The 25,173-nt window shown below is 43.6% G+C and overlaps 1 protein-coding gene across 1 annotated transcript in view; it reads left to right on the forward strand.

The window, feature by feature from the left end:
- Window positions 1-25,173, forward strand: part of pdlim4 (PDZ and LIM domain 4) — a 52,431-nt gene that overhangs the window by 22,124 nt on the left and 5,134 nt on the right. Inside the window, exons 3-6 of the mRNA XM_084373340.1 lie at window positions 3,093-3,174; window positions 14,683-15,005; window positions 16,377-16,534; window positions 24,763-24,901. Coding sequence (XP_084229466.1) covers window positions 3,093-3,174; window positions 14,683-15,005; window positions 16,377-16,534; window positions 24,763-24,901 — 702 coding nt within the window. The remainder of the gene's footprint in view (window positions 1-3,092; window positions 3,175-14,682; window positions 15,006-16,376; window positions 16,535-24,762; window positions 24,902-25,173) is intronic.

The raw sequence follows: 25,173 nt of genomic DNA on the forward strand, positions 1-25,173 counted from the left end.
TTCTATCTGTATAAAGAAACAGAGAGCACAGACCTGTCCTCTCAGAGCTCTGCTAGACAGAGGATGTAGCGATGAAGATGAGATAAAGCCGCTCAGTCTGCGACCCGACTTTAATCGAAACCATCTAGTTTCCTATAGCCTCACAGGTCATGGTGATCTGGTTAATATATCATGAAATTTCCAGGCCTGGGAGGGTTTTACTGCACAGGATAGATTCAACCTTGGATCAGACGAGGAATATAGAAAAGTGCAGGCTGATGAATGTGTCGCAGCAGTTTGTCTGATGAGGACAGCAGGATCCTGATCCCTCACAGATGGTCCAGATCCCTCACACAGGACACATAAGAAAATAACAATACAGTTCATTGTCCCCGATGAAACTTGCGTGCAGCAGATTGTCTCTGTCTGCTGAGGTTATTTATGTTACGATACGTTTGAGATGCTCCGAAACAGCTTCTCCTCGTCCAGTTGAGAGCATGACGTGTAATAACTGCGATAACAGCCAAACGTCTGAACAGTCGTGTTTCAAGTGGAATATTTTAGAAATTTCGAATGCGTAACTGACATCCCCATTAGACTGACCTACGGTATAACAGTCTGTCTCTCCCAGTTTCCACTCACGCCCCACTCTTCAGCGCAGCATTATTATAGATGGACAGTTGGACGGTGAATTACTTGTCTCTGTCTTCCAAAATGTCAGTTCAAAAAGGCCACTTCAGGCTGAACTTTCACTCGTTTCAATGAGCTGTCTGTGCGGTAACCATCGAAACCAAACAATCTGAAAACACGAAGGCATTCTGTCCCAGCATTGTGGAGGATTTGGCAGAGATGAGGTGGGGTCATCCCACGCAGTAGCTGCTGCTCCTCCACCAGACACTCGCCGCCTCATGAGAGCGCCCTTGATAGCAACACCTCCGCGGTTCATATCTGAAGCATTGCCTCAGCTTCAGCCAACGCTGTGCCAGCTGCAGTCTGGTGACCTCACCTCTTTGGACGTCAACTCTCCCACTGTGGGGTTGACAAATCCACGCACACACTTGTGGTTTAATGGCTGTCTCTGTGGATGTGTGGAAGTGTGAAAGGGTAGAGAGTAGAAGATGTCCTTGAGTTGTTCTGCAGGATTGTCCTGGTGTTACCCTTTTTGGAAGTTGGATACTTTCCCCACAGACAAGATCTGAAGCGTTCTGGTTTTCATTTGTAGTCTGAGTGTTGCTGACCAGACATGTTTGAGCGAGCTTTGGTTGCATGCAAGTCATCAATCCGTGCGGAAAGCAAAAAAGGTGGACCACATTGGCTGAAATGTAATCTTGAAACAGATTTCAAGATTACCGTCGCAGTCTCATCTTCCTGAGCTGTGGCCCACACTACCATCTGCCACTTCTCCATCACAGCTTCATCTTTTCTACTTTCACCCTGACTCTCTTCGATGTCTCAAAGAACTAATTTACTGTCAGTCTTGTCCTCAAAACGACCAACACAAAAATATGTTTTTCTCTCAAACCAGACTCCCTCATCTTGTCAAAACGTTGGCCACGGCAAACAGCTGCCTGCCTACTGACTGCGGCTCTACATGGTACATTCAGGAGCTGATTTGGAAATTAGAAATGTTCTGTTGCATTCCATTCACATCAAGACTTTTGGCTGCACTTGTAAGACAGTTGATTATTGAGTCTCATTCCCAACTCGGTCGGGCAGGCCACCAACCAGTAATCTTCTAATCTAATATCCATGTTTTACGGCTGCACCCAAGTGGAAAATTAAACATTTGTTTTTCACACATTTTTCATATTTGGTGTTTTAGGAAACCCTTGGATCTTGACCGTAATCTCAGTGGGTTTGAGCAACAAGACTCTATAATGTTTGGGGTTGAAGAGGTTAAAATGACTTGTGATGGTGATTGACATAGTGACCCAGTTTGAATGAAGTACCTCATTCTTGAGGTTTTAATCCCGAAAATAAAAAACAATCAAGTAATGACCATGAAGACATGAGGGCACAGTGTGCTTCACTGTTTGTCTGAAAGACCAACCCAGAGCGTCAGTATTTGTTTTGGGAATGAGAATGAGAATCTGCATTCATTTGCGGATTTCTGTTTTTGGAGGTCAGTTGTCTTCCAACTCCAACAATTGGCGCACAGAAGAGGAAGTTTTGGCCCGTATATCAGCTATCCGGTTATCTGTTGGCTACACTTAAAACCCCAAAACATTGACGAGAGGCTAAATCACTGTCAGATGGGCTCTGAGATTGCTTCAACACATAACTCAAGTGACCGGCTATAGACATCGTTGGGGATTTATCGCAATGTTTTATCAGCCTGAGAAAGAATTTTCACACCCTTACTTTCACCGAAGTACTTTTCTGCCTTTTAAAGAAGAAAACTAAATCATGTGGACTCCTGCTTATTCCTGCACAGTAGGCCCATTCATCAGTGTATTTTATCATTACTGCCAGTCAGTAAGTAATGTACGTTCTTGTGAGCGAATCCAACTGGAGTCAATTACTGACAAAATAAACTGGAGGGGGGAAAACCTCAGATAGCAGTAATTCAGTTATCACTACTTTTGAAAGACCTGTGGCCCAAAATATAATGAGTTTTTCCAAAAAACGGGTCGTTCAAACAGCGAAGTTATGATGTGATGATAATTTTATCTTTGTACCAGTGGGAGGAGGCCAGATCGTAGCTTTATCCCATTCCTAATGTGAAAACCTGCCAAATGCACAAATCCACACACACATACATACATACACTCAGTCTTCCAAAGCTGCCAGTGCAGTATATGATTTGTTAAGTGCAGCTATGTGAGTGTTTTGGCACATAAAGGGGATATCATGTGACGCTAATGTCGTCATCTTTCCCAGCTTACAGTAATTCTAAGAGGATTTAAAGTAAATAGTGTCTTTACTTTCACTCTTCTTTTTGGGTTTCTGTTCAAACGTTCACACTCTGAAATAATTACACTGGATCTTCTGAGGAAAACCTGTCAGCAAAGAAAAATTCATACTTCTCAGCAGATATGCCTCACTGCTTGGGTGTCAGATGGCACAGGATTTATCTGACTCTTTCTCTCTCTCTCATGGGTGTTGTCTTACAGGTCGGGATCAGGAGACAGAGTGTGGTCGCCAACACTGAGTGATGATGGCAAGACAAGCCCTTACATGGAGCCTGACTCACAGGTAACCACTGTTTACTCTGGATTTACCCAAGCACAAGTCACACAGATTTCTTAAGATGCACATTTACACGCACATGGACTCTCATCCTGCCAACTCAAAGCTTCACTGCTCAGATTTTGGTCAAACTTTAGTCTTAAAATTACTCACCAACTCTCAAACGAGTCTCATATATTTTAACAAAGAATTATAAAAATAATGAAGGGTAGAAATGAAAGTTTGTAAACACCTTCATTCTCCACAAATTACATAACATATTTACAGTTATTTATACAAATATACCTAAACACATAGTGCATCTTTTCAGGCTGCATCAGGGTAATCTGTCAACTCTAACTGTGTGTGAGCAACAAGCATCGATGTTATAAACACAGGGTCCACCTCTCCTCGTCCCGTTGCAGTCCTGCACTCTGTCGGCTCAGAACAAGGTCTGCCGGTCGAGTGCAACAGCTTGATCCGAGATGTTGTGGTGGAGACAAGTCTCTGTGGGCACAACAGTCTCTGATTTCATGTTTATTTGGCCAGCTTGTGTCCCATTTTGTCCATTTCCTTTTCCTCCAACTGGACATTAGCCAGGCAGCCTTAAACCAAGCTGGATTAGCATGGCTCTTATTCCGACTCTCTGGGGCGGTCCAGCCGGTCCAGCCGGTCAGGTTGGATGGTCAAAAGACGCCATGGGCCGTGACGGTTTCAAAGTCCACTGCTCTCAGTCCAAAACACCAGCTTTTTTCTCCAATGCTGATGACAGTATTGCTGCCACGTGTTTCAGCAACATGCAGCACAATTGAAGGAGTTACCAGCCGCTACATCTTCATGTACTGCCATTGCCATAGCAAAAAAAAGAAGAAACGCAGCTTCAGCAATAAATAAATTAGGTTTAAATACAGATAAACCTTTAGCATTGACTTGTAGTACACTGGTTAAACTGTAGACTGAATCTTTGGGATATCCTGTCACTTGACATCTGAAAAGGAAAAGAAAAACCTTTTCCGTGGCCATTGTTTTGAATACAATGAATTGCCACTTTACACTTCAGATTAATGTCATCATCAGATGAGATCTCTGATCCCACAACCACAAACCACACATACTCGAAAGCCTCTTTCACTTTTGTCTCTGCCTCCGACACCAATACTTTCCTGTAAGGTGTGAAACTCCCTCTGATGCGTGGACGGATAGATTTCCCTTCTTCATTGTGTGTCCGTTCCTCCCCTCTCACACAAAGAGACCCTGCCACAGTGAGGGCTCTGGGCCACACACATCAGTCCTGACTCCACAACACAATACTTGACAAATGGACACTCACATGTCTGAGCCACAATATGCTCATTGTCCGTCACATAGTCTCTATATTCACAGCATATGTCGCACACACTCGTAACACACACACACCTCCTGTTCCCTCTGTGCTCAGAAACGTGTTGGCCTGCCAACACTGGAAAACTTGGAAAGATCATCTGCTAAAGTTCATCATGCCTTGAATATCCGTTTGGCAGCTCATACGATTGGAGAACAATCAAGATACTATTACAAAACCATTCCAGTGAACAGTGGGAGACATTATTTCGGTTATAATCATGTGAATGATAGTGTACAGGCAATTTAGGGACCGAGTGTTGTGCCTGTTTCCATGGATTCTGTTTATGATACAAACACCCAGTGAACTGTACTTATAAGTTACGACCCCAGATGTAAATCATCCTCTCTTGCGATGGCTAATCCAAAGCAACACATAGTAGTAAAAAACGAGTTTAACGTAAATCAGGCCAGAGAAATGTGCTGCCGAGTCACCGACAGCCACTGTGGTTTTTTAAGGTGCTGGTGTGCAGCATTAAATGTGCACGGTTAAGTCAAGGAATTGCATTTGATTTTGAGAACTTGCTGCTGCTGACATCTCATCGACAGTTAATGTACGCTGCATATCTCAAACCAGAATACTTACCACAAGGGGTGAGAGGTCAGACTTTTTTTTCTCTTTAGGATGAACTGGTCCTCTAAATGTTTGATCAAGGCCTCTCAACAGGATATGACATGTTGTTATTGTTGTTGATGGTGAAAATGGACTGAAAGATATCCGCAACTAATATTTCAAGACACAGTCAAGAAACTTTACAAGTGTGTAGTTGAGATCAAAATGAAGGCCCAGTCTGAAGATGGGTGAGGTGCGACCCATTACAACTGACTACTCGTGTAATAACGTAGCAATGACAACTGAGTGGTCATGAGTCGAACATGAATATGTTGACGAGTGTCGGTGCTGGTGTGATCCCATCACAAGATGGTCTCTAATTTCCGGTTCAAGCTTTTGATCGATACTGCACTGTTTGACAGTTTTGCTTTTGATAATTACTATTCCGATTTTCAGGATAGAGTTTCAGTCACCCATCCATCAATCGATTTGCCAGCTCTTGTTCATAGAAGAAGAAGAAGTATATTACTGTTTACACAGGCTTCATATTCATGGAAAAGTCAACTTGTATTGTCTTCACTTTGGGCTTCTACAAGATAAACTTCATTAAAACTAGCATTTCGTGGCACCTACAATACAATCCTGTCTATATAAATGAAAATCAGGTAAAAACATTTAATCCTTGGCCGTCCAAAAAACATAACTATGAATATGCACTGCCAAATGTTTGATCAAGTGGAATTTCACACAGTTTTAACAGCCTGTAAGCAAGCAAGCCTTCTCTGATCAACAAGTGGTCCAAAAACTGCTCCGACAGTCTTCGTTTCACAATCTCAGCACCAGCTCGGGCCTTGCTTTGATTACACGAGGAAATACCAAACCTGAGCGAGAGGAACCGTCAGCTATGACTGTTTATACAAACACGGACACGCATGACAGGAGGAGGCTTTGCGTGTGGGTAATACGAGCGCAGCAAATCTGCCTCTCTCGTGCCCTTTTTCTTTCCCCTTTTTGCCTCTCTCTGTATCTCTGTAACATCTTATCCAGTCCTTCCTCCCTCCCTCGCTGAAGTCTAAAAATGTTCCCTGGCGTCTCATTTAATGAAGTGAACCTGGACGGCTGGAAACTGCCAAGTCAGGGCCACTTTATCGTCACGCTCAGGTGGACTCTTCTGAGCATGAAAGGAGGAAACATCCGCTCCCCGGGGTCGCATAAAAAGACCAAGGCGCTCTCTTTCTTTGTTTCCTGCTGTATTCAGATACGGCTTGAAGGGCTACGCTGACACACCACAATACCGATTGTTCCTCAGACACGGTGGAAACACAATATGCACCGGGGCCTCTCTCTCACACCGGCTGAACCACATCCAAACTCAACAATGTGATGCTGTTGGCCCGCAGTCACATCAGTGATGAGCCAGTTTGGACAGCATGAGAAAAAAAATTGACTGAATCTAATCGCTGGATGATGATTTCTGATTGTTCTGGCAAAGATTAGAAGCAATCTGTCCACAACTTTACCTGCAGCTATGTGACGTGATGTGCATGCTGAAGCTTTGGCTTGCAGGGTGAGAACTGAAACCAAAGAGGCGTATCAGGAGGCTTCAAGTTAGGTATAAAGAAAACAATCCTTCTGGAAAATGACCCAACATTTTTCTGGCCTAAACAGATGCAGATTGACCCCGTTAAATAAAGATATTGTAAAACGAGCATCAGAAGGCAAAGCTTCTCCCACTTGAGCCCAATAAACTCCAGATAGTTGCTAATAGAGTCGGCATTCTTGAGGACATTCTGTTTTTAATGTTTCCCGTTTTATTCATGGGCTCCTTGTTTTTTGGCTACATTGGAAATTCCAGTCTCACTTGTGGGAATTAGCTACTGAGCAGGAAGTGACACATGGAAGCTGTGAGGTGTTTCCTTTCACATTGGGAACACAGGAGGCTCTCATAAAAGTCGATGAGGAAATGCTGCATTGTTGGATATAAGTAAGACCATGACTTGATACTGTTGACGTGACTGTTTTCGCAGCGGCTTCTTGTAATCAGTTTTGGGAGTTCAGGGGAACTATGTGATGTGTTTCCAAAGAAGTTTGCTCATGTCTTGGCAGGAGCATCTGCAGACTTCCGCACAACATACGCAACTTCCTGAAATAGAAATAATTTGATAAAGAGGGGTGGCAGGGATGAGATAATGATGAGGTGTCATGTGAAGGTTTGACAATCAAATTTCGACTGAAGGACCACCGTGTAGTTGTGGGAGGACAAATGAGTTGTAATCAGATGCTTCACACAGCGTCCAAATTTCATCAAACAAAACATAGAGTGCACTTGAGAGAGAGGATGTTAATTGAAGATCCTCTCATTGGAGACCGAAAGACTTGACCTACAGTGTCGGTTCTCAGACTTTATTCTGTCATACTCATCTTTTGGATGCTGAAAAAAATACATTCTTTGTTGCACAAACTGATTAATGTTGGGAAAACTAATAAAAGATCCCGCTGAGTTAAACTTTAATAAAATAAGTTAACAATCACAAAGCCTGTCCAACACTTTGTCTGAATAAACCTTGCTATCTCAAATCTTAATAGCCTTGCCTTGCCTAGAGATCACGAATCAAAAACTAAACCTGTTGTTTGCCAAAGAAGAAGAAGAGGAAAGAGAAGAAGGAAACAAAACCAGGTGCTTGGCCTTCTACAAGAAATACATTGAGAAAGGTCTTATAGGTCGAATATAGCTGGGGAAAACGCCACTGACTGAAACAGCTTCTTCTTCTTCTTCTTCTTTGATCATTTTGTGGTCCAAGATGAGATTTCAGGCTCACACATCAGCAGGACTGTGACAGAGCTGCATCACTCGTTTCTATGTGAGAGGTTTGTCACGTCCTTGGTTAGCAGCTTCCTTTGCTCCTGAACTCTGAATCCTGACCGTTTATCTGATACTTTCATCCGTGGCCTTCAAGTCTGAGCGGTCAAATAAGCAAATTATCACTTTGACCAATGTCAAGATGGAAATCACATCAGGTTTCGTGAGATGAAATAATGTCTAGCGGCTTTAGCATACTGTAGATACGACTTCCAGCTTCAAAACCTCATCACATATCTTCAATCTGAACCTTTTTTCCAATGAGAAAGACAGTCTCAGAGAAAGAATGCCTTCGCTGCCTTGTGTAAATGGTTATCTCATTGTACATCTGTCAGTCGTGCTCTTGGAACAGTTTTATGCCAAAGTAATGCGACACCAACAGTTACTGACATTTCAGGTTTTTAACATTCCTTCCCTTAAATTACTCAGTGGCAGCTTCAAGTAGGTGGGAATGGCCTACTGGTCAATGTTGAAGCCAAACAGTTTTTTTTGGCGAGCGATATCAGAATGCTATTGATGGAGACTACCCTGTTATTAAAGCGATAGCTATTGTGGCCGAGCACTATGGCCTTGTGGAAAGAATGAAGCCCCGCAATGCGGAAGCTGAGAGGTCTGGATCACACGTCACAGAGGCCTCTAGTCTCGAGCCCGGGAGCTGGCAGCTGAAGGCGAATTCTCTGAGCTAACATTAATAGGAGCTGACAGAAAGAGTCCTTGCATGACTTAGAGGCCGTAACTCCTTCAGTGTGCATGATACAGATTTGTTTTATGAATGGAACAAGGCAGATGCTTTCCAATAACTGACATTAAGAATCATTTGCCTTTTAAAAACATAAGATAGTAATAAGTTAAATACTTGATAGAGTTCAAGAGTTGTAATCTTAATTTATCAAACCTGAAAGGGTTTAAGAGTATTCTCCTAGTTTGCCAGAATATATGTCCTGGGTTCACTCCTACTTAATCCCCCGCCAGGAAATCTCCGACCATTGTTGGGAAGTCTTTTCGCAGCTCCGCATTCATTCACACTGCAGGGACCTGTGACAGACCTGTGACCCCACTTATTTGGTTGTTTGTGTTCACTAATCAGCCAGTAATCCCCAGAAATGTCCAAATCAGTCTTTGGGTTTTCCTAATGGAGCCCTCCCTGCTCTGCTTGGCTGTCAGCGTGCTGGGGAGTTGATGGGGTCACTGAGAGCACTCTCTACCGGGGTAAGAAGGTCCAGAGAGACTGCAGCCGTCCACGCTCATTCAGATTTATGAGATCTGGAATATCTGTCAGGTTTTTCAGTGATTAAAGGAAGATTATCCACACGTCCTTTTCTGCTGCTTTCTTGGAGCGGGGCATAGTGGTAGCAGGATACGTTGCACGGATGCTTAAACCCTGAAACAACTTAGATCTGTACATAAACTGGGTTGTATTGAATCACGTCCTTTAATTCAATCAAAGGCAACTAAATATGCCAGACCTTTTCATCAAGATCCATGGATAATTCCCCTCGATCTGAGAGAAAGTCCAAAACAAAGGAAGCTATCGTAGCGTACTTAAGTGTGTACGGTTTATGTCAGCCTCCTCTGTGAGAGAATAAGCTGCTCCGCAAAAGACACATGGTTTTCAAACAGTTATAAGGCAGGACTTTGGCTTAACTGTGAGAAATTATTGGCCCAAGCAAACAAGCTAACTGCTTGCTGACACTTAAAGCTCCTATGTGAAAGATAGTTGATTTTTGAGTCTCATTCCCAACTCGTCAAACACTGACACTTTGGGATTGTAGGTTAGGTCGGCCTCGAACCAAAAGCCTCAGCATTTGACGAGTTGGCAACGAGATTCAAAAGTAAATTCTCTTATAAATAGGAGCAAAGCATTGAGATTGTCCCAGGAGGTCTTCCACTAATTGGAAGGTCAATGTTTTGATCCCACGGCTGCCCGTCAAATTATCTTTGGGCGAGATACTGAACCCCAAATTGCTCCCAATGGCCGCTCTTTTGGTGTGTGAATTTATCTCAAAGCAAACAACTTACAAAACTAATTAAACTCTGTCTGCAGTTGTGCTGTCATCGAAAAATGTTGTAGCATTTCCCCAGAAACTAGCTTGAATCATACACAAACTCCATCTTATCTTTTTCACACTATAAAACTGAATTACGTTGTTGCCCTCTCTTTATTGTTCACAATCGACATTAAATTGCTTTCCCCCTGGAACGCTCAGGCTGTATCGTAATGGCGTAATTGGCTATATTACATAAAATTTAGCTCAACCCTGCGGAGACTTGGCACAATCAGCCTGGAAGTAAAAGTTTCTTAATAGCTTTATTTAATAGAGGAAATTGGTAAAATACATCACATGTTCGATGTATCCTAATGCTACATCCATCTTCCTGGGAGCACTTATTCCCTGTCAGGCCGGCTCATGGCCAGAAGCCCTAAAAACACTATTATTTTCCTGTCTTTCTGCCCCCCCGGAGCACCTCAGCTCCCTCCTCTCAAGCCTGTCTGTCTGTCCTCCCAGCGAGGCACCCAGGCCCAGGCCCAGGGAGCCATAAAGGGCTGGTTTGTGTTTGGTTAGTGGTGCAGAGCGCCATGTGAAAAGCTTAATTTCGAAGGTCCGGGGGGATTAAAGCATGCAGGAGGCAGAAAAGAAGGCAGTGGTGTGTGTGTGTGTGTGTGTGTGTGTGTGTGTGTGTTATTGTGAATTTGTGTGAGGCAGGCTGAAGTCTCGGTCCTGAGTTAAAGACAGGCATATGATTTCAATTAACGTCCTCCACCTTCTTCTCCTCCTCTCGTCCGTCTACCCCTTTTCGGACCAGTTTGTCGCTGTGAAACTGAAACTGCAGTCCTCTCCCATTCAAGCTCTGATTAATCAGAGTAACTTTTAGTCAGGTTGATGAATGGAGGAACTTGTTGCCTCTTGGCTGAATTCACTTGAGGTAAATGCAAATAAACGCAAACTTTCCTTCCTTTTTTTTAACTTTCTTTGCGTCTTTCTTTGGCACACTCATGCATGGCCAGTCATCCTGAACAATTAGCCATGCCTGGTTACCATTGTAAAACAGGTCAGTGAAATCTGATGGCAGCCTGGATTTATGTGCACGCAGCAGTAGGCAGTGCTGGTTCTCATAAATAGTTATTATCGCTCTTGGTTTCTTTTTTTTCTTCTTTTTCTATCATTTTTCCCCTTTGGACGTTTCTCCTCCTCTGAGCCAGGAGGAATTCAGTCAAGATTTGGGAGAAAATGAAAGAGTAGCCTTCCTAATGTTCTCAAGAGACAGAAATTAGGAAATAGATGATCTCACAGATGGCCTTTTTCAACAATCTTGTTATGTTGAGTTTCTGTTGGAGGGAGACTAAAGCCGCTCGTATTAACTTTTAAACTGTTTTGACTACATTGGGAAAACAAGATAAGGTTACCAGGAGATTTGGGCTGATAAGGCATCACCTCAAGACAAAATCTCCATTAGACCTATATGTAGCCCAGACGTGAAAATGTAGAATAAATCTTTTTAAAGAGACGGTTTGCTTACAGCTGATCTTTTCAGTGAAAAGAAACCGAGCCATCATACCTTCGGAGCAACTTGAAAGCACTTATAGGTACTGAATGTTACCAAATTGGCATTTTTATAAGGGAAGCACCAGATGTGCTGCCTTATAAATCTGCCATCCTTTCAAAGCAAACGTCTGTGCAACAGACTGAGAGGAAAGAGTGCGAGGGGAAAGAAAGACGAGAGGAATGGTTGGGAGGCGGCGGGAGGGGGGGGTTCAGTTTCAGCTGGAACAGAGGGAGTGACACCATGTCAGGCAGGAGTGTGAGGGTGAAAATGGGTACTTGCACGTACTTGCTCCTGACGAAAGTGAAATACCACGACAGATGGTACATTTGCCTGTGGCAGATTAGGGACAGAACTGGGGCTGCGGGAGTAAAATTATTTTGTAAATAATTCTTCATTTAATTCTTCACATCATAGTTTGAAGTTTAGGCGACTGACCAAGCTGCCGTATTTCCGTTTGAGTAAAGCTGGGAACAAGAATGAGTTGGTAAAGTCTGATTAATTCCACTGAAAGTGCTGCTTTAACTTAACTAAAAGATCAGAGTAGTTCTTCCACGAGAACTCCACTTCACAAGTCATTTTGAAATACCACCCCCAATACCTAATATTATCTATCTTCTGTTGTTTGTGCACCAGGTGGTATTCAACAAAGTTACTTAGCTACTCTCTCTTCCTCCCCAGTCAATAAAACTAGATTAAGTAGTCTGAATTGCTGAATAGTTTGTTTATTTTATCTTTTATCTTTAACTACCACCACATGCAATAGCATGTGATCAGCAGTCCTCCTCTGCATGTCATGTTTGTACAGATTAGAAGTCATAAATGTCTTAACTGTCGTGCCACTGCAGGAGCCTGTAACACTATACACTCTCAGGGATTTTCCTCCACTTGCCTCCTTTATTCTCCGAACACCGGCATGAATAAGCTCGTCTGACAGTCACACAGTTATTGTAGAGATAACAAATGATGGATTCTCCTTGAAACTAGAGAGACGTGTAGGAACAGTGATGAGGAACCTCACCCTTCCAGTTCTGGGTATGATCTCAGGAAATGAAAGACGCAATCAAGTGTTGAAATAAAAGATAGCCAAGTTTTTTAAAAAAAGCAGGCAGTATATCATTACACCTACAGATAAAATCCATCTGCTCTGTTTTAGCTAATGTCTCTTTAAGGCCCGCCTCCTGAATACCCAGTCTCGTCTAATTGGTCAGCTTACACACGCCTGAGGCAGCAATGCTAACAACAACAGAGCGGCTGAAATAAGAAAGAATGCTGAGAAATCAGTTCTTAAGTGCCAAACTAACTGCTAAGCGTAAATTATGCAAAAGTGTAATGTAGTGTGATGTCACAAAGTCACAGAGTTAAAGGCGGGACTGCTGATGAGGCATTTCAGGAGCAGTGTTTCCTGTGGGAGAGAGGAGCTTTCTTCACACATGACAATTCTTACATATTCGCCCCAGCGGTAACTTGGGTATCAGTGGTTGTATCAAATGTCATTATTCCTTCCATGTTCCCAAAATGTCGAGGTTGAGGGAACCTTTGATTCAAATCACATGAGGTCCACCATCTGTGCAAAGATGGCTAAAGATAACGAGTAAGATCTGGTCTGGCCCATGTGTCCCTGTGGTGAGCACCAGGCTTCAGAGTGTCTGGTTTACTCGGAGAAGGAGCCGCAGAGAGCTGGGTGTTTCTGACATCCTGCCCGAGCAGGGTTTGGCTTTGGGAGAGAATCTCTGCTGACTCCCCTGCCCGCTTCTCCGAACTCTAACCATGAACGGCTATCAGCATTTTGTTCAGACGTTTTCTGAATTCATCCATCTTTGCTGTCCGAGGTTTTTTTTGGGGGAGTGTAGGATGGTGGTTTTAAATGTCTTGAGAGTCATCTGTCTTAACGGCAGGAGGCAGGGCAATGACAGAGCGCTTTTCCAAGTTCAAGATGTGGGCTTGTTGCTGGAGAGAAGCGCTGATTACAGAAGACCTGTGTGTGTGTGTGTGTGTGTGTGTGTGTGTGTGTGTGTGTGGTCCAGGCGAGGTTCGAGGACAGGATGACATCCAGCAGACCCATCTGTTGAAATGACAGGGGTCCTGTCTGGAGAAGCTGTGAACCTCCACCTCCCATGGCTGAGGCACTTTTAAACACACACACACACACAACACACAATCTCCCCACATGCACACACGCCCATTCCAGTGGCTCATAGTTACAACAGTCCGACTGTCCTCCATCCTACCGCATTGCCTAACTTGTAAACAAGCCACTCTGTTTCAGCTGAAATGTTTACAGTCTGAAGTTATGATAATGTGCAGCCCTGTTTAGTCGTTTCTAAAGTGCTGGTTATCTCTGAAATTCAAAGCAGAGTCGGTTACATCATCGCAAGCCTCGCAATAAAACTTTTATCTGCAAAGTTCAGTCTCTCAGACGGATGAGCCAGGCTGGCAGGGAGCGTTATCACTGGAGTGCGCTGATAGCTGCGGTAAACACTGAGCGGCTCGGTGATGTCACTGCAGGGTTTGTGCAAATGCGGGAGAAGGGCGTTGACCTCGGGATAAACACACTGAGTATACAGTGTAGGTGTCTGTGGCATCTGTCCTGCATTAGTCCAGCAGAGTCTTCCAGCACGGCGAATACATACGAGCGAGGAATGTAGAAGGTCTGCTGCAGCAACACATCAAAAAAGATAATAATTTAATGTATCTTAGCTCTGTCAGCTTCTATAAACTCCCCAATCCAAAGAAGACGCAGCCAGGGGGAAGAAAAAAAAAAATTTTTGCAATATTTACACCCCACAACTTAATTTGTTTTGACAGAGACATCTGCAGGAAATCCAATGCAAGCTCCTTCTTAATAAGCCTTACTATTAAAGAGGGGGAAGGAGAAATGAAGTGGAAAAAGCTTTTCTTTCAATCCTCACCACAACCATATTTTTGCCTCTGAAGAATTGTGGGGTTTTGGGTTTGTTTTCTTGTTCCTCTCCTCTTTTTCCTTCATTTTCTGAACCATAACATCATGGTGCTTCTGTAATGGGCCCATTACCCTTTTTTTCTTCCTCCTACCATTAGCAGTTCTTTCTTTGATCTAACACGCGCTCCCTCTTTTACCATTGCCTCCATGTCTGTTCTGGCTGTGAGGTTTTTCTTGTAGTTTGTTTCACTTTTTTTTTAAATGTCTCCCTGTTTTTCGTTTCTTCTTTCTTTTCAGAATTTCCGTCCCATCACCAGCGGATATGGCGGATACAGCCGTAAACCTTCGTACACCCCTGAACCCCAGTCCCCGCTGCCGCCCCATTCCCCGCTGCCTCCCCAGTCCCCGCTGCCGCCCCAGTCCCCGCAGCAGGCTCCCCAGCCCGTTCACCTGAATAACGGACACTCCAGACCCAACAACGGCCACAGCTACGGATACGGGAACGGAACCGGGCACGCTCAGTACAACAACCCCGCTGGACTTTACGCTCACAACGGCAGCAACGGAGACAGATCTCTGCCAAGCAAGATGGGAGGCTTGAGCCTCAGCGCCACACACAGGTGAGGTGATCAAAGTGCGTGCAGAGAGAGCGAAGTTCAAACATCTGGCTCGATTGATAGCTTAGTCTTGACTTACTGTAGGGCTCCAAAAAGTGAAGCTTTCACTTATTGAGAAAATAACAAAGAAATAGTTGCGACTCAAGTGTCTGCTTCTAAAGTCCATTAACCTTGAACTGCTGTTCAAGCATCAGCAGCTGAGATGGTGTTAAAATACACAAACAGTATATCTGAATACTTAACAGATGCATGTGTTCCCGTGTTGAGTCCCACTAATGATTCAAACACAGAAACAGACACACACACACACTCTGGATGTGTCCTGACACACCTGCACAGATGGCCACATGGACTGGAAAAGCCATTTGTTGTTGTGCATCCCCTCAAGCGGGCAATAAACGTGTGTTTAGTCTCCCAGTGAACATCCTCTCCAGCACTCCCAGCGTTCCCCGGGACTGGGCTGTTAATCCTGACTCGGCACACACACACACACACACACACACACGCACACACACGGTTAAACACCATCTTAACACTGCCAGTAGCTCACTGTCAATCACTGTCTCTAACTCATTCATTACACAATCTCACCATGTTCTCCTGTCTGTCTTTCTGTCTCTCACTAAGTTTCACTTTCATTAGCTGAGGCGCTGTCTCTCACGGACACACACACACACACACACACACACACACACACACTCTGGCTGCAGTGAAGCGCTTCCTTCAGACTCCTGGGGGGGAGTCTGGAGACAAACATGCAGTTAAGTGTGTCAGGGTTTGAACACATCTGTCAGCAGCCCCGCTCATCTCCCGGAGGTTTGGATGTAGCAAGTGAACGGGATCCGTCCAGCGTGTTTCGGGAATATCTTGATGGATGGATGAACGTGCAGAGCCATAGCGCAGAGTTTTTGTGATTAAGACTTCATGCCTTTGGAATCACATGTCGAGAGTAAAGTGTACACCTTTATTTTCCCCTCTGTGCGTCTCAGTAACAGAATAATCTATGAGGTGTGCTCATAGAAGGAAATCTGTTTCTTCAGCTGCTTTTCTGTCGAGTTTTCTTCTCTTCCTTGGGTGGTCAGGCAACTGTCTTCTGCTCTTTTATCTTTTTGTTTAGGCTACTTCAGCTCCTTTCATGCCTCCCTCCGTCAGACAGCACATCATGACACCATCTGATAAAAGACAAAAATACAGTGGCCATATTTGACCCCACAAGGGACAAAACCAAACAAACCAAAACCAAACCAAACAACCAAGAATCACTGATTCTTGGATCCTGTATGAGCTCCTTCTCTGCTGTCAGCTGTCATATCGTCACCATTAATCAGATTGCATTGCAATAATACTGCATCCTGCCCCTCTCGTCTCCTTCAGCCCAGAGCCTCCCATAAACTCCCCCGGGGGCCGTAATGGTGTCGACACGCAGTCAGACGTCTACAAGATGCTGCAGGACTACGAGGAGCCCGTCTCTGCACCCAAACAGTCCGGCTCCTTCAAATACCTCCAGGGAATCCTGGAGGCCGAGGATGGAGGTAGGGTTTTCTGTGTGTGTGTGTGTGTGTGTGTGTGCGTGTGTGTGTGTGTGTTTCTGGAAATGTTTACATGTGTGTGATGATAGAGGAAATCAGCATGTGGTTCCACTGCAGCCTACAGCTTTAGTGTCGTGCTAGTTTTCCAGGAACAGGGAAGCTACTGTAGCCAATTCTCACGTATTGCACAGACAGTATGAGTTAGACTTTCTTTTCTGTTTTTATAGTTGGATCAGCCCTTTTAGTCTATAATCTCGATAAGTGATATCTCTAACAATGCTGGTTTGGTTTTGGCAAGGCTTTTAGAAGATTTGTTAGTTGGTGCTTCCAACCAACTGCCCAAAACAAAAAAATATTTCATTTATTAGAATGGAAAGTAGCTGGAGGCTGCGAATCTTTGACTTTTTTGCTTAAAAATTACTTATAATGGGGTAATCAATATTACAAATAGCTGTTTTTCTCAAGAATTTTCTCTCAAAGGGGCACTGCTTGGCTCAAAAAGTGCCTGCATCATTCACAACAAACAGTTGGACTGCTGTGACCAGCAGCTCCATAGGTCAGTTTCTGTGGCGTCCACAGTTTTTGCCCGAGGAGACAGGAATCTTGAGGTCAAGTGTGTGTGTTTATGTTCATACCGATTGGCTAAAAGGGGGCGTGCCAATGGAAGAGGCCTATCACACAAAGGCGTATACTATAACTTTTAAATGGACTCACAGACTTGCACAATATTTTGTGGAACGGTTGGACAGCACATTTCATGCCGTTAGCAAAAGGGGGCGTTCACGTAACAAAACCAAAGTTTGGCAAACACACGGACGCACACACATAAATACCATTTTACAACGTCCCATTTCATAACTCGCGAGCCAGTTGTCGTAGACACTAGGTAGACATAAGGAAGGCATCATTGGACTCCTACCTGGCCCTACATTTCCTCCACACCCCTTTTCATAAGTCATGTTTCATAACTGCTTATCGTACATTCTTGCGGGAGACTTCATTGAACTCCACGGTTGCGTCATCACATTGTTGGTCCGCAAAGTTATGTCCACCCTTTAGCGACTTTCTATCTCTGACGCTGAAATTTGCCATGGAGGTCAAGTGCTTGTGAGGAAGCGTTGATGAGAATGCTTGAATGCCTGGGCGCGCCTGGTCACACCTATTACATATTTGTGCTTGTTGTTAAAATGTTGTTCTTCTGTCAGTCTGAAATGATTTACTGGCAATTTTGACGCTATCGTTTGCCCCTGTGCCAACAGACTATAAAATGTTGAAACAACCCAAACCCTGTCGGGCAGGTACAAGATGAGGCAGTTATAAGGTGCCAAGAATGCATCTATGCAATTCTCAGGAACTGTTTTCTAGAATTGTTTGTGTATAAGTTAGTTGGAAAGAAAATATTTCCTCCTTTCAAAATAAAGAACATCTTGCCTCACATTGACAAAGGCTACTTTCAGGGTCAAGTTTCAAACTAACTTAATCGAGGACAAAATCTGTTTCCCCGATTGGAATAAAAGCTGATTATTGGGTCAGTGGTTAAGGTTAGGGTTAAAAAAAAAATCCTCCTTTGCAAATAAGACTTAGCCACTCAGCCAAAGGGACATCTTGCCTCGCTCAGGAAGCTCCTGTCTGACTGTTGTGAGCTTCCCTGTCTTACTGGCATAGTTTTCCTTTTATAGAAAGACACAGACGGTGAGGTTCGGGGATAGAAAGGAAGACTAAGAGAGAGAAAGGAAGGGACAGAGCGAGCAGGAGGAAGATGAAGTGCTTTAAATAGCTCACACACGCATGAAACGTGGGGGGAAGTTTTGGTTTGGCAATTTACTGCAAAAACAACTTCACATAGGACAATAAAGTGAGAAATATGGTTTTCCTTTGTGCCTTTTGACCGCTCAGCATTCCAGCTTTTGAGGAGGAGTCATGTGATGCTGACAGCAGCAGAGGAGAGCTAATCCTCTGCACTAAAACGTTCACTCTGGGTTCCCTGTTTACCACGACAGCAGGGCAAAAGCTGTGAAAGTCGTAATTTTAAGTCAAGAGTTGTTGTGTTAGAGGGGAAGCAGCCTCAGAGAAGTGGGCTGTTAGCACCGAAGTGACCGTGATTTATGTTATTCTCAACCTCAGCGACGAACACTGAGGCGTCCTTTAACCCGTAATGCTGTTAGTGGAGTGTTGCCAGCTGTGTATGTAGGAATCCGCAGTGTCAAAGTCAGCGTGTTTGCTCAGTAATCTTTGCATGTGTATTTTGTCATACAGTACTCTATTTGAATTTGTAAATTAGAGAGCGCCCCCCTCCAGAGATGACTTGCTTTGAGAGAGCTTACATAGTGTGTCATCTAGATTAACTCACCACAAACCGACAAAAAGCCTCCCACAATGAATTCCCCAACATCTTCCAGTCGTTGACCAGTGAGGCACCGAATTCTCCCCTCTGCACAAATGCAAACATGGCGAAGAGTAATGGCAGACACCTCCTCCATGCAAGTACACAAACTTGACGCAGACCATGTCACCTCAAAATCATCATTCAGTGCTGACCCCCTCTGTTTGGGTTCACTTCAGCTCAAAACAACCACGGCCCACCAGTTTGATGAAGCTCTCGCTGAACGTGTCCGTATGCACCGGCATATCTACGTCATCTCTTCTATTCTCTCCTTATCCACTTCTTTTTGTCTGTGCAGAAGGCACAGCGGTACACATTCCTCCACATTAGCTTAGCATCTTAATTTCAACAAGAAAATATTGTCTGAAAAAAAACCTAAACCCCCTCTGAAACCCGGAAAAATAGCAGTATTGACTCTTTAGTCAAAGACCAATATAAAGTGTCTATTGAGGAATGCGAATAATCATATTTGTAAATCAGCATCTTTGGCCAAATCATATAATAAAGTCACTCAAATGGAAAACCCTCAATTTCTCTTCCTCCCTGATATGATCATCAGAAGGCAGGAGTGAAAACTTCCCTCTCAGATATCACATCTCTGCTTCTACCTTTGATGTGAGAGCCGACAGGATAATCCACAGCACAAGGAACAACACCGGCTGCTCCCGCCGTGAGGCCTGGAGCCGGGCCAGACCGTCCTGTTTCCTTAATTTAGCACTTAACATTACACTCAGAGCAACGACAGAAAGCGAGAGCTACGGAAAGAGACAGACGCTAATGACGGACAAAGGGCAGACGGAGGGAGAGAGACGCTGCTGATGGATTATAGAGGTTTAAAGGGAACTCTTTTGTCTGCTGTCAGTGGGGAAGACTGGCAGCTCGATTGACAGGCTAAGCCCTTCGCTGAAACACGGAGACACCTCAGGTTTACACTGGGATCATTTTAAAAGCTACCTGTCTGTCTGTTGATGTTTGGTGTCATTTAATCTGTGTGAGAGAGAGGGATCCTGCCACATATGTTACTAAAGTCCACCCCCTTCTCTTCATTTTAAGTAGCTCAATAAAGTCACGTCAACAATCGCACACGGTCGACTCTCAGGTTAAAGTCAAATCTTCCTGTTTTTCAACGCATACCTTGCTGTCAGGCTTTTAAATCACAGTGGTTGGTCCCCTTTTGAAGGCGAAAGCCCCCGTAGAGGCCATGTTGACTTTCAGGGGCTTTTAAAGTTAAAGCAAACAAGAGTGTCAGTTTACCCAGAATTCCACAGAGTCTGCCATGATTGGATAGCGGCGTGGACGGGAGAGGGGTGGAGTGACTGTTGAATACTGGTGTCAAAGGAGGCAGTTTGAAGCAGGTTGATAGGTAATAGAAAGTTGTGCTTACTGTACCGATATGAGCATCTGTTTTTTTCCAATTCAAAAAACAAAGCAGAAAATTTGAGGTTAATTTAAGGGGAAGACACACGAGAGACAACGTGATGGAGGGGTGTTTCTTCAGCAGCTGGATAAAGAAATAAACAAAATCCCAGTGACTTCTCTGAAAGCTCATCCGTTCCCTGAACTCTGTGTTTATTTTTTTGAATAGAGATATACTATTTTGTGCTGTACCTTAGATTTGTTTATTTCAGGAAAAGTGACTTTCCATCAGCTCGCTGGCAGTGTTGTTTAAGCTTGTCACAACAGAGATGAATGATGCCCACAAAACTCAGTTTCGGTACGTGGAAGGTGCTCAGAGGGGGAGGCAGGCTGTGTCCTTTCTCAGAAAAAGGCCTCGGTGTGCTGAGACATCCATCAGCATCACTGCTGTGCAGAGAAGGAAATGTTATACTTTCAAAGTGAAACACTCGCCTTATTATTGATGGCCTTCTGGATGATAACACGTAAACCTGGTTGGAATGCTCACATACTACTTTACCTCAAAAATGATATGTAAGATTAAATGAATCTGTTCCAATGGACCAACTCGGAGAATGTTAGATGATCTGCAGTCACGACCACGACTCAGATAAGTAACAGGACGTAGATAAACATCATGGCTTCCTTCAAACGCACCACAGAATAATTCAATTCTGTTTAAGGAGAAGTAGAGGGGGCGTTCCAGCTCTGTTGTTATTCCACAGGGATCGAGAGAGAGACGAACAGATACAAGATTTAGAGCCCCGGCAAGATTTCCAGTCCTGTGGGAGTGAACATGTGACTCCAGAGTCGGGGGGCTTAACCCTTCAACTCTCTGTTGGCACAGGAGGATTCATCTTTGACAGCACTATAGGTCAGCAACCAGAGATCACTGTCCTGATAGTTTTTGTTTTATATTTTTTGTGCATACGCCGTGTGTGGCCTTGAGACGTGGCGTTTAAATGATTTCGCTACGAACCGCAGTTAGATATATGGAAGCATAAACTAAAATTAGTAACAGAATATGAAGAAATAACAGTTTTGACGTTGTATCAAAGACGTCTATGTGGTGTGTTAAGGAGATATGCTGAAGTTAGCATGCTAACCAGCTAGCCCCACACCTGAAAAACCTCCTTCTCCCAGCAAGACAAAGCTCCTGTGGTAGCAGTGTAAACACCAATTTACCATTGTCCTGGTTGTCCAGCTAGCTGCACAGCTAACTGAGCTAACAAGCTAATGGTAGCGTAAATCATGGATGTATAAAAAAGAATACAGTTAGCAGCAGTTAGCGGGTACTCTGGTGATATGCTGCCCCCATTTGTTGGAATTCAAGAAGGCCAATTTTTACGTATTGGTCCTTTAAGATGTCACGGTTTTGTAACTGTGAAGGTTCATTCAAAGGGACATTATTGTACACCTGTTTTTCTCTATACAACAGGTGTACAGTGAGGAAAATCCAACAAAAAACTTATTTTCTCCCCTTTTGATTTATTTATTATTTTCTTATTTCTATTTGGTTGCTGTATTATTTCTGATTTTGTAAGACAGCGACCGTTCAAAACAAAAAGCCAACAAAGTAAATGTTGTCAGGACCAAATGTTATAAAACCTCAAATTAAAACATGCTCAAGTGATTTCATGCAGCCGTCGTGTTGTGAAATACATTAATGCATCATAATTGTGAAATCGTGATTTTTCTCAGCCTGCGATTGTGAAATCAAAAACTATAATCGCTGCAGCCCTAGTGTGGCGTCAGAGCTTAGAAATCACATTTCAGCTGATCACTGTGCCCATTTTTCAATAATCTGTCTTGTCACAAAGTCATGATGAAACTCTTTTTAAAGCCCTCGGAGAATTACAACCCTGAAGTTATGCGCAGCATTCTCACGAGCAAATTTATGTCCTTGAGAAGCTGACACAGTATCCAACTATAACTGTCTTAAATTATGTCATTTCAGCTGTTTATTTATCTTTCGACATTGTGATTCCCTCGGCCTCGAATTCCCTGAGGCTTCACACTGACGTCCTGACGGGTTTGAGTTAGGACGGGGGCTAAACATGAGTGTGTGACTGCGGGTCTGGTCGGTATTAGTCACAGTGTAGGACACACATTTTGCTGTGAATGTTGCGTGTGGTGAGATATGCCGCTGTCTGTGAAATAAAACATGGTGTCTGTCTGCGCTTGGCAACAGAGCCGAAGAAGTCTGGCTATTTAAAGCCTAAACAAGCACTCGTTCATTCTGCGTTTTGTATCTAATCCTCCTGACTGTGGCTGAAAAACTTTTATAAGTCCACCTTTCCCGCTGTGAGAAAGTCACAAGAGTGCTGCACATGAAAGGTTTTCCATCAGAGTGCATCATTAGGTAATAGAGAGATTAATCCTAGGAATAACACAACCCAGCTAATGTCGGGTCTTAAACACACCGCCGAGCAGTCAGAGGCTAATTGTTACTGAGGGACAGAAAGTGCTTTGAGTCAGGTGCCAGATGGGAGGTTATTAGGCTGTGGTTAGTGGCAGTGATCGGTGGCCTGTTGGCCTGTATAGCCTCTGCTGGCACATCATCAGAAAGCGGAAGTCATATACCATAGCTCACAGCTTTGCCCCATTCATCCACCCTGGTGCACTCGGATCCACTGGAGTGGCTCCAGTATTAAGTATGCCCCCTTTCATGCATTCCAGTCAGGCATAACTAATCGCTCGATGGTCAGAGTTGATCGCTCTTAATAGAAAATGCCATCCGTGGGAAGGCGGCAACCTTTGTGTGCTGTGGGACGAACGTGATGTCATATTTCAAAACGAACACAATAAGCTTCGAAAGATTGAAACTCTGTTTGAAAGCTTGCACTGTAATAAAAAAAAGATTCAGACCAGAGCTGTCAGAAGTCACTTGACCTGAAAGCTTGCAACTGATATTGAGGGAAAATCTCCTTGAGCTGCTGCCATTTTCATTTTACCAGATTATTATCATTCAACAAAGATGATGCATCTAACTATTTGTGCCATTAAGATGAACGTCATCACAGCTCACCGTGTGTCGTTCACATGTATCGTGTGAGTGTAGCACATCGGTGTGACGGTTAAAGCTCGACTCTCTAATATGGGATGTTTTCCCTGCCGGGTTGTCTAGCCAGGTTGACTGATGAATTCCTTCTAGGAAGTGCCACTACAGACTCTTGGATGGAGCGCACAGGAAGGACAAGGGACAGCGAGAGGTCAGAAAGAGGGGAAGGGACGAGAGAGAAAGAGAAAAAAGAAATTCAAATCTGGAGTAGAAAGCATAAATCTTTCAAAAATATTTGCATGGGGACAGATGTAATGGAGGCCAGAGGAAGGGGTGAAGTGGCGACATCCTGTTTGTGAAAGCGAGCAACAAGGTTACTCGTGTGTGTTTCGAACAATCAAGTGTCTTGTTAAGTGGTTGCTATTGTGTTCTGTGTGGTTGTTTTGTAGTGTTGCTAGGCAGTTGCTCACGAAATTTATTATTATGAGGGTCATGTCTTGATGCTAACCCGAGATTTTCCAAACTCTTGCAAGATTTGTAGGCTACACATTGCCAAAAGAAAAAGCATTGACATTTTGGAACATTACCATGAGAAGCTTTGTTTCAGTATATACTGGCTGCAATGTAGTTTCAGTTTCTTACTTTTTTCCTGTGTAGATGCAGGCTAGCAAAATGTTACTACATTCAAAGGCTGCAACAGCTTGCTAAACTAGCTAGCTAATAACATAAATAATTTGTCAAATATAGCCACAAATTCGCTAAAAAACTTGGCGAGACAGAAATATTTTACAGCGGCTCCCGTTGATCTGCCGTTGCTAGCACGTGCTAAGTCGTGCGCTATCAGGTTGCAATCTAGATACAACCATCTTATAGCTGTTTTCATGCAGAAAAGTCTAAAATGTTTTCTCACTATGTTCAAAGTCTGGCTGACTTAATAACTTAATCTGATATAAATGGGGTGGACAAAATAATAGAAACGGTAACATGCAATCTCACGCAAATTGTGTCGACTGTAGACTGCGATTTCCACCAAATTAGTAACACCAGTGTCCTCAATGAACTGGGCATTTTTAATTTGTCAAACTGTCCTTGTCATGGATACCTCTGCCGTGCCCTCTGCCCGCAGAGTAACACACATCTGTGAGGAGGGCCAGAAATAGTGAGAAATATCTCACAACTGACTGAACGCAAACTGACCCCTGGTACTGTGGGAAATATGAATCCATCGTTTATCACTATAAGCCTACTACAGACCTGACAGCCACCATAGTCTTACTACCTGGAAATCTCTTGCACAGTGGAGACACATCTCTCATGACTTACACATACCACCAACAGGGTTGCCTGGTACCACATGTATTGTACACATTTACAAGGTCTTGCCTCTGGATGGTTTGTGTTGTTGTTTCCAAAGTTCCTATGTTTATTCTGCGGTTGTTTTCTTATTTCCAGGTGTGTCCCCGACAGAGAGAATGAGAAACTTAAAGTCTCCAGTCAGGTCTCCAATCCCCAAACTGGGCAGCCCCATCCCCAGCCCCATGCCTGGTCTGCAGAAGCTTCCCCAGTGCACACGCTGCTGTAACGGCATTGTGTAAGTATTTTAAAGATCCTGGCCTGATTTTGAAGTAAATACTAAAAAGTGGACTGTATAAGATAAAAGAATATCTCATAGAATAATTATTTCATTGTGTCTTTTTGATCAGAGATGCCTTTTAAGTAGGTTGTGATTAATTTTTTGTCTTGAGTGCTTCCAAAATTTCTATTTTAAACATAAAATATTATTAAAATTTTCAGATTCTTCCCAATTGAACATCACTGAACCACAGCATGGAACTTTCCCTTATAAAAGTAATGACTACTGTG

The sequence above is a fragment of the Pagrus pagrus genome (genome assembly GCF_965226575.1).
Source record: "Pagrus pagrus genome assembly, chromosome: 14".
NCBI classification, from domain to species: Eukaryota; Metazoa; Chordata; class Actinopteri; order Spariformes; family Sparidae; genus Pagrus; species Pagrus pagrus.